The sequence below is a fragment of the Acanthisitta chloris genome, unplaced genomic scaffold, assembly GCF_000695815.1.
Source record: "Acanthisitta chloris isolate BGI_N310 unplaced genomic scaffold, ASM69581v1 scaffold22761, whole genome shotgun sequence".
Lineage (NCBI taxonomy): Eukaryota > Metazoa > Chordata > Aves > Passeriformes > Acanthisittidae > Acanthisitta > Acanthisitta chloris.
In genome coordinates, this window is record NW_008657979.1 from 3,040 (window position 1) to 13,122 (window position 10,083).

At 37.6% G+C, this 10,083-nt stretch overlaps 1 protein-coding gene across 1 annotated transcript in view; it reads left to right on the forward strand.

Annotated features, from left to right (window-relative positions):
- Positions 1-460: 460 nt before the first annotated feature.
- Positions 461-10,083, forward strand: part of SYAP1 (synapse associated protein 1) — a gene marked incomplete at its 5' end in the record, with an annotated part of 11,004 nt that continues 1,381 nt past the window's right edge. The window contains 7 exons of the mRNA XM_009084944.1: positions 461-579; positions 1,605-1,671; positions 3,317-3,390; positions 3,712-3,851; positions 4,653-4,798; positions 8,510-8,568; positions 9,551-9,698. Coding sequence (XP_009083192.1) covers positions 461-579; positions 1,605-1,671; positions 3,317-3,390; positions 3,712-3,851; positions 4,653-4,798; positions 8,510-8,568; positions 9,551-9,698 — 753 coding nt within the window. The remainder of the gene's footprint in view (positions 580-1,604; positions 1,672-3,316; positions 3,391-3,711; positions 3,852-4,652; positions 4,799-8,509; positions 8,569-9,550; positions 9,699-10,083) is intronic.

Sequence of the window (10,083 nt, forward strand, 5' to 3'; positions counted from 1 at the left end):
ACCTCTTTTCACTTTAACGCTGCTAATATAAAAAAAATCAGAGTCTTTGGGAATATTTGTCACTGCTGTTCTGCCACTGCAGAGAACTCAGCGAAAAGGGCCACAGTGCTTTTCTTGGAGCTAAAGAGAATGCAAAATAGATAAGGGCAAACATCAAGAGCAAGCTTCTATCTTGAAGACTTTTGAAGGAATCTCAAGTGTTACTTGCCTGAAATTTTTCATGCATTTGCTGCCTCACTTCATGAGAGTTTATTATGCATGTTGATCTTCTTAAAAATATATATATAATTCTGTTTTAATACTGTGGCTAAGTTATATGAAATCAGGAAAGACACTTTGCTTCATAAAACCCATCGGAAAGCAGTATTTCATGGACCATTAGGAATATTTGATTCAGTAAATAAGGTTCACGTATAAAAGTTTGATTTACAGCATGTTTCTTTTTTTTTGTTTGTGAAAGGTTACCTCTTCAATTTTGCCACTGCTGCAACAAAAAAGATATCTGAATCCGTTGCTGAAACAGCACAGACGATAAAGAAGTCTGTAGAAGAAGGAAAAATTGACAGTATCATTGATAAGGTAATTTGTTTCTAGGTATTGTATCTGAAAGATCTGTTTGAATAATAAGTTTTACATAGAGGAGAAACAGGATTATGGCTGTATCATCATAAGGCCTTTCTCTTATACCTTATAAATTATTTTATTCCACAAACACAAAAAAATCACATAATTTACAACTGGCACTACTGTAGTTCTCTCCCTGATGTTAATCTTAAACTGAAATGCTGGGTTGTTGAAGGAAAAAAAATTTAGAGGAATTTATCAGGATTTAGCTTGAAGACTTAAGTGCTTTTTGGCAACTTGTTAAGCCACAGACCTCACTGCATAAAATTTGTATTTTATGAGTGGTTTAAGTATTCATTTCTAGCTTTGTGGGGTTTTGCCACTGCTTTCAACTACAGAACAACATTTGCATCATTGCTTCTAGATTATGGCATGCCAACTTCTGAGACCATTCTCCATTTTTTAAGTTCTAAATTCAATATAGGATATTTCTGAATGGAATTTTAAAATGAAAATTCATCAACAACATAAATGGAGAAGTAACTTTATTTCAGCTAAGCAGACATTCTGAAATCCTACTGTACAATTTTACAAGTCCGATATACTGCAGTGGATATATTTCTTAGGCAACTCTTGAAACTTACTCTAAGGCCAAGGGTATCTTTAAGTGTTTAATGCTTTAAAAATGTTTAAAAATAAGTCTAAACAGTCTGTGTTGTCTGTATTTGATATGGTAAGACAGTAAGTGGATATACATAGTATGTTGATGTTCAAATTATCAGCTAGGATTTTCCATCTTCTTTGTGTGCTGAACTTGATAAAATTATAATTTTTAAATCATACACAATAGCTTTAAATGCAAAATGTTTCAGTAAAGGGAGATGTATGATTGACATGGAACACCTCTAATTAAGTTACAATAAGGGCCACCAGGGATACAAGAATATAATTTTGCACTGTATTTGAAAGCACTTTCTGAGTGAACATGAAACAAGAGGAGTGAAATCTTTTATATTGTGCCTCCCTAATTTTTATTTTAGACGATTATTGGAGATTTTCAGAAGGAACAGAAAAAATTTGTCCAACAGCAGCAAAACAAAAAATCAGGTAATATATGTGTTTTTCATTATTTTTAACATTGCATAAGTGACAACTTGCTGGAAGCTGGATAATTGTGCTAGTTCTAAAACTAATCTAAACACTGTTTAGTGAAACACATTATGGCAGAACTTAATGCATACTGCAGACAAGGAAGGTTCTTTTCAAGTGAGGTTACTGTTGTGTTATCTAGTTGGTTTAGATTTGCTCTTTTAACCAAATTCAGCTTTATGAAATTAACTCAAGGATCACTGGGCTGGCGAAACTGATCTCTTGCTGCTGTTTTGAATCTTAGGCCTTTGTATTTACTGAAAACAGGCATGCTGATTTCTTCTGAGCTTTTGCAATCATATCACATTTTCATAATAAAATGAAAAACATGGGTTAGGGTTTGCCCTATAGTATTTAATTAATTTTGCTGTAGGAGTTACTCTGCTTACATTAAAAGGCATAATTGCTCTTTTGCTTTCCCGTAAATAATTTCCTTTATAATTATGTGTGATCTAAATCCTTTGAGTTATCCACCCATGTACTATTGACATCAGTGGATCTATCTGAGACTTCAAAATAAGCACAGTTGTTTTTTCACGTTGTGTTTCATCGTTGTTTTATCTCTTCTAATGTGTTACTTGAATGCAGTAATTTCTGACAGTTTGAATAATTAGTGACTCTATTGTTAATTTTGAAAATGAGCTGGTTTTAAATGGATCATGATAAAATTGTTCATGGTGTCTGTAGTTAGTGTGTTAGTCTGGTTTCTTCTTGCAAGATTGCTTCTGCAATCATGCTGTCTGTGTTTCTGCCTTTTTGTCTCTGTTAGTAAACTTTAGCCTCTCTTAATATATTTCTCCAAGCTTCATGAAAATAGGTAGCTAGATTGGCCAAAGGAGGAGTAACAGATGGCCTGACTGAAAGAAGCATTAGCATCAGATGTGAATCCTTGTGGGTGAAAGATGTTGCTGGTATCAGGTGCACAGGCAAATAAGCATTCTTAGTTTAAGGGCACAGGAATTACTTGTTAACTGTTACAGATGCATCATGTTGTCTCTGTAGGCTGTATTTGCATTGACAGTGGAGAGATTAATAGATATCTATACATCTACAGTAGTTTATTTTCCTCTATGTACAGTCTATAGAACTATTTTGGAAGCATCTATGCAAATACATAAATCAGTTGAGTGGGCTTATTTAGTGTAACTTACATGTAACTTACAATACTTCTCTCCATTGTTAAATACAATAGAAAATTATTTTTTAAATTGAATTTAGACAAAGGTTGCACATTTTAAGTGAATAGAGAAATGTCTATTTGCAGGCTGCTTAACCAGTTATACAGTACGACTTCCATAACTAAACCAAGAGGCACCAAGTTCTGATTGGTGCACACTGCAGAGAAATCACCACAGTTGTAGTTTCACAGTAACAGAAATCAGCAAATACTCAATTATTGTGTTTTACTTCTGACAAGCAAAGATCATTCCTAGAGTTTCTCTCTTATACCACAAGCTTAGTTTAGGAAAAAGGAACAACAAATTGGCCTACTGAGGTAAATCTGCTTATTTTTGTGACATTGTGTTATTTTATGTAAGGTATGTTTTGTTGGGTTTTTTTAAAAGTAATACACATGCAATTATTGTCCTCCTTTCAATAACAGAAGCAGCAGTGCCTCCCTGGGTAGACAGCAATGAAGAAGAGACAATTCAACAACAAATACTGGCCTTATCAGCAGTAAGTATTTAATGTCCTGTAAGATTTGACATTCTGTATTTGAGAGATGAAAGTTTCCTTTTCTTTTTTCTTTTTTTCAAGTAAGTTTGGCTGGCATGGTTAAATTATGTATTTTCAATAGACTTTTAATATGTTTGTCACTACACTGATCATGTGCACGGTAAATAGTCTGTCAGTATCAACTTGAGCCAAAGTAGATCCTCAATATCATTTTTGTAAAGACTTTATGGATTGCTTTGCTGATCTTATGTGTGAAATATGATGGAAATTAACTGATACCAGAAAATTTCACATATAATGACATAAATATGTTCTTCAAAGGATAAACGGAACTTTCTGCGGGATCCTCCAGCAGGTGTGCAGTTTAATTTTGACTTTGATCAAATGTACCCTGTTGCACTGGTGATGTTACAAGAAGATGAACTTCTCAATAGAATGAGGTTCGATCTGGTTCCCAAACAGTAAGTAGTTTCTGCTGGTAACTCTGTATCATTGTACTTTTAATATGTCTGTAAATACTCGTGAATTACTCCTTGTTCTTGTCACTTCCTTCAATTCTTCATGTTCTTCTGGTGTATGTATTTTTTATCTGCTAATGTCAAACACATGGCATATTGCATGTGCATTGCAGTTTAGTGGTTGCAGAACAAAAGTACATCTGTTAGACATTCAGGACTAATAAGGACCTTTTGACTTAAGAATGGGAGAGGCCTTCAATTTTTCCATGTCCAGTGTGCTAAATTAAATGAATTTTTTTTCCCAAACAAAGGCAAATGCAAGAACAGAAATGTTCAGATCTGTTGATGTAACTGACACGCCAAATAAGTGATTACATATAGTCAGAAACACCCCCTGGACAAATGGTAAAAGAATGCATCACAAAACAGCAACAGTGCAAGCGAGAAAAGCTGTATTTGAATAGGCAGTGGGAAAAGCTCTGTATTGCAACTGCCTTACTTCTAGTGAACCTGACTAAAATATCCGTAAGGTCTTTGTCCAAGCAGTTATGACCTGTTCCAATATGCCTTCTTGATCCTAGGTTTGTTCCGGAGCTGTTCTTCCTTGTCCAGTCCCAGGCTCAGCTCCTAAAACTTGTTTCACAAGTCAGCATTCTTTTTAAGTAGTTCACATTAGTCTCCTTGTCTAAGGATGAGAACAGGAATGAAAACACCTCCTCCTTTGATAAACCTTCCCAGCTCCTCATTCTATTTGTTGAACCATATTTCCAAATGTAGTAATCAAAATCTGTTTGTTCTCTCTAGCGTAAAGGAGGAGGTGTTCTGGAGAAATTATTTCTACAGGGTGTCCCTAATTAAACAGTCTGCACAACTCACTGCGCTTGCAGCTCAACAGCAGGCAGCAGGAAAAGAAGAGAACAAAGGCAGAGAAGAGGATAATCAGCTGAAAGGTATGGGAAGGATTTGTTTTAGCACATCTCATTAACTTAGTGTCATGCATGCTCACTGTATACATCAAGTGCCATCGAACCTCTACCCTGGATTTTCTACTAAATATGGGGCTTTTCTCACCGTACCTAGTATATATGTGTGTGTGTGTGGAGATTGGGGAAAAGGAAGCTCCTAGTGCTTTTAATATGTTTTCCAGCTTCAGCCAGCTTTGTCAGAAGAGTGGAATTCTCAAGAGGAGAAATGTTGCACTTGGCTTATAACAGTTCCTGACCACTAGTGGTCTTGGGTGTGCTTTTTTGACTGGTCAGAAGTAAGTGGGAGATACTTTGGTTCACTTCATTGTACAACAGGTACTGGCCAACCCAACCAGTTGGTGTATGGTTTGCTCTTGGGTTTTGCTTAGCTCTCAAGCCAAACAGAAGTTAGTGAGTGATATGGGGATAGAATTATTGTGGTCATGGAAGCAGAGACACATGTAGGGTGTGGAAGGGCCCACAATGTATTATAGATATGGAGAAAAATGGGGACTAGGAAGCTACCTGGGGTGAAAAAGCTTTGAGATGAAAAAGCCTTGAGATGAAAAAGCTCCTTCAGCATAGGGATCTTCAGTCACATTGATCAGTTTATACAGGTGGTTCTTCCTGACACTCTTATCAGCCACTGGGCCTCTTTATCTGCATGCAAACAAATTCTGCAATCTGGAATATTTGCAGCATAAAGAGTATAAAGCAGTTACTGTCAAAGATGCAAAATATAACCAGTAGCTCATTAAGTCTTAGCTTCAGCTAGGTACACTCACCACCCCTGGTAAGACACCTGAAGAATCTTGGCAGGCTGGGTAGGCATTGGGCAGAAGGAGAAAGCCTTTGCTGCACCTTGGGACAGATTCTCATATCACTAATATCAATAAATTGTCTTCATCCATGAAATCAATTAATGCTCATGTCCTGTGACACTGCTGACTGACAGCCAGATGATCAGGGTCAAATTAGCTGCTTTTCTCCTCTTTTGAATATAATATCTTTCCATATTGGTATTTTTCCTCTTGAGTCCTTGCACTGCCAATGGTGCCATTTTTCTAATCCTATCAGTTTCTAATGTCACCTTTGCTATTTCTTACAGACTTTCTCACAGGTCTTTGCACAGCTTAGTAATTTTCTGCACAGTCTGTCCTAAGGTTACTCAGCTGGGCCTTGGCTCCTTGGATATAGGCAGGTGAACCTTGGGGTGAATGGGAGGTTCCAAAGGGAATTACAGAGCTCGGCTTGCATGTTGCTTAGAAGATACCTTTCCAAAAAACGACTGTAGTAGCTTCCTCAAGCTTTTGTGTGTTACATGGCTTTGTTGTCAGTTTGTCTCATTTTGTTTCTCATAGGTTCTGTTCAGAGTGTACCTGTGTCAGCCTAGGCAAGGTGCCCATCTAGAGTGAACAAAGTAGATTTCTCCAAATTAAAATCCAGGCAATGCTGGCAAGACAGGCTACTCCAGAATCTACTGCAGACCAACAGGCATCAATTCTCACTTCTTTTATTCAGGACAGTTGTCTCCTGTCCCAAAACTATGGCTGTTTTTATGGTGTCTCAACTCTACAGGAGAGATGGCATCTGACCCTAATGAACAACAGAAATGTTATGTTTGAGTCATCCAGACCTTTGGAAATTGCCAGTCATGGCTGCTGGATTATAGTAAAATTTCCATTGTGACTAAACCAAAACATATCTTTGGTTGAGAAAACCAAAAACAATGTCTTTTGGCCTGTTGTGTTTCTCACACAGTTCAGACCAGCAGTGTAGGATATGCAGATAGATTTACTGTCCTAATGACTGTATGTTCTGTAATGGCAAAGATACATGTACCAGACTGTAGTAAATACATGTTTTGGTTTTTTCAGAAATTGCATAGATTCGGGAAGCTCTGAATCATCTGTGTTATTAATGGCAAAGATACATGTACCAGACTGTAGTAAATACATGTTTTGTTTTTTTCAGAAATTGCATAGGTTTGGGAAGCTCTGAATCATCTGTGTTATTTTTGGTTTAAGTAACCTTTTTTGAAGGTTGGATCCCCTAACTGGAGGCTAAAACTGGGAGTCATTGCCTGTTGGTAATTCTGGTTGTGTTCAAGGTTTCTACTTAAAGATGGCTATAAAATAGAATTATTAGCCTGCCGTTTTTCTCTGTCTCCTCCTTAGCTGCTCTTTTCAGAAAGTTAAATTAGCATGGTTGATGTGAAAGGAAAAAAGAAGAGACAAATGAAAGACATTCTACATTCTAATCTAAAGGCTTTGTAAGATGTATAACAAAACATCCAAGTTCTAGGCCTTCTCCAGGTATTAGTAACTCTGTACTTGGGAATGTAATTACCTTGGGGCAGAGAGCACACCAGCAGTGCAGGAGGTGGTGCCAGGCCCAGATCCAGAACGGTGTGTTAGTCAGACACTAGTGGGGCATGGCCCAGTGCAGAGCTGCTGTGTCCTGTCTGCGTGGGAGCAGCAGGTGGAGCCTGAGGCACCTCTCCTGTGCCAAGCTCTGGGTGCTGAACAGTGAAGAGTTAGTGCCGTGTTCTACAGCCTCCTCGAGCTGGGAATGCTGGAGTCTCTTTGGATGTGGTGTTGGGTCCAGTGACTGATCCTCTGAAGATTGGGAAGTGGAAGGAAGAGAGAGGATAGGACAGAGCAGTGGGCAATGAGTAAATGAGCTGTAAAAGCAGTGACAACTACCAGTTACGGAATTATTTTAATTAAAAGTGATCTTCATTTTAAAAATTAAACATGAAAAAATTCCCCATTCTGAAATTGCGGAGTTAGCAGGAAGGGTCCACCTGGGCACACTGCAGGAAGCAGAGCTGCAAGCTCAGAGCTGCTTTGCATATTTAAACAAACAGAACTGCTAAGCAAGCACTCCATCGCTTCCACAACCTGCCCTGTATGTGAATTGTTCTTGCAGCTCTTTATTCTAACTCCTCTACCCTGATAGTTGCGCAAGGAAGGAAACTGGGGTGTTCCTTTACCTGCCAGGAAAAATATCTGTCCTTGTGTATGTAAGCAATTGTTGTCTTCCTAGCACCATGCTGCTAAATACAGAATGCACAGTGAGTTTTCCTAGGAAGTTGGGACCAGCTCCCAGGGTTTGTTTGCAGTGACTTCCTTTGCCTGTGTGAAAGAAGGAAAGGCTGTGGAACACTCCCCTCATGCATTAGGGGTGTGCAGAGTACACGTGCACAGTCTGGTAAACCCAAGAGCTAACGAGCACTGGTGTCAGAAGCAGTACCCAGCCAGGGCAGTTTGGGAACTTCTGTGGCAGGCAGTAAGTGGGTTTTGTGACCAAGTCTATGCACTAGTAACTTTAAAGACCTTGTGACACGTGGTGCAATCTGTGTTTTATAGAAGACATACTTTCAGATTCCCAACTGTTCCTATTTACATAGCTTTCTGGATCATTTTGAGGATCAGAGGGGTTCCTGTCCTTTAACTTTGGAGTCATAATGAGGAAATGATTTGCTAAATTTGCCTTAATTAAAAGTAGAAAATTGCTTCTCTACCATTTTGCTGTTGCAAATGCTTTACCTATGGCTGAATTCAATCATTAACCACCAGGATTCCTTAAAACATAAAATACAATATTTTTTTGTATATTTAATAGCTATGCAGTTTAAATGAGATTTTTATACATTTAAATGTAATCTACCTTTTTTTTTTCTCCCCTTGATAGAAACAGTACGGCCAAAAACACCTCCTGTTACAATAAAGCCTCAAATAAAATCTCAAGAGGTAAAAATGCTCTTATATTTTATCTGGTGTTTAGTATGGGAAGCTGTTCCTTACTAGGTAATTATGCATCCTTTTGAGCAAGTTCTGCTATGAAACCATAATAATACAGGATCTGACAGCCCTAACCTGCTGCTGCTTTGCTGTGATATTAATTTGTAGCATATAGTCTTTAAAACTCATTTTCAGTAGCGGAAACAGTAGTTTATCTGCAGAATGCTTTCATTAGTATCCTAGACATACAATACAATGTGTTTTTACTCTCCAGAGTGACATTTTCAAAATGATTGGAGTAGAAGGTTAGCATTGTATTTGGACACAAGGAGTACTTCATAAGAATGCGTTTGTGTGCCACATTTTGTCCAACTCTTCAGCAGTGTCAGGCTTAAGTATAGGATTTCTAAGCAGTGCATTGCAATATCAACATTATTTTATTGCAGTTTGGCTTGACAAAACTTTACCTTAGACACACAACGACCCTTGTTCATTTCTGGATTATAAAATCAGTGCCAGAGAACTCTCTTGGCAGAAGTAGAGCTGTGCATTCTCTTGCCAATAATATGCAGTGGACTAAATTAAGCTACAGAGATATCCGCAGAACAGTCCTCTCTTAATCTTATTCGTGTGCAGAAAACTCTTACAAAATTGTGGTCAAATGTTGAATATTAATCTTAACTACTGTTCTAAACTACTTAAGAGTTTATTGTTGTTTCTGAAGGTTACAAAAACGGAATAAAAGTTGTTAAAGGAACGCAAAAAGGCAGTCTAGGATGAAAAGATCATTTTCAGTACAGCTATCTACATTTTTGTCTGTTCAAAAGTACTCTTAAAGAAAAGTATCCCAGTAAGAAACGTAGTTGTCAGAGTAATGCATTTGGCTTGGTTTTTTGCTGACTATTTAAAAGCAGTCACATGAGTGGAAGTTTGTATTGGTGACGTTTTTTCCCCTGTCTAGTTAAGTTCATACTAAACTGTATTCCTGCAGGATGAGGAAGAGATTTCCACAAGTCCAGGTGTATCAGAATTTGTGAGTGATGCTTTTGATGCCTGTAATCTGAATCAGGAAGACCTAAGAAAAGAAATGGAACAACTAGTGCTAGACAAAAAGAAAGAAGAGACTTCAGTAGTAGAAGGTAAATCTATTATTCCCTCTGTGTCTTAAACAGAGCAATACTAAGATAAGTTGATTTTTAAAAAAATAGTTGTAATTTGATTTAGGAAAGTAGGCTTGCAACCATTTCTTTCAAAGGGTGTGAATGACCTGCAATGAGATACTGTTATTTCTCTCCAAAATATAGGCAAGCTTGAGGAATTGTAGTGAGTAATATCAGTTTCTTGCACCTAGCTTTTTGATGAGAGTGTTTCAATAAGTCAATAATGTGTAATTTATTCAGAGAAATCTCAGCTGGCTTTGGACTATGGAATTGCATACCTTCATATCTAGGCTGAAGTACTAACCAACATGTAACACATCAAACACCCATCTCCTCCCCCATACTCTTGCCTATGATAGGTAGA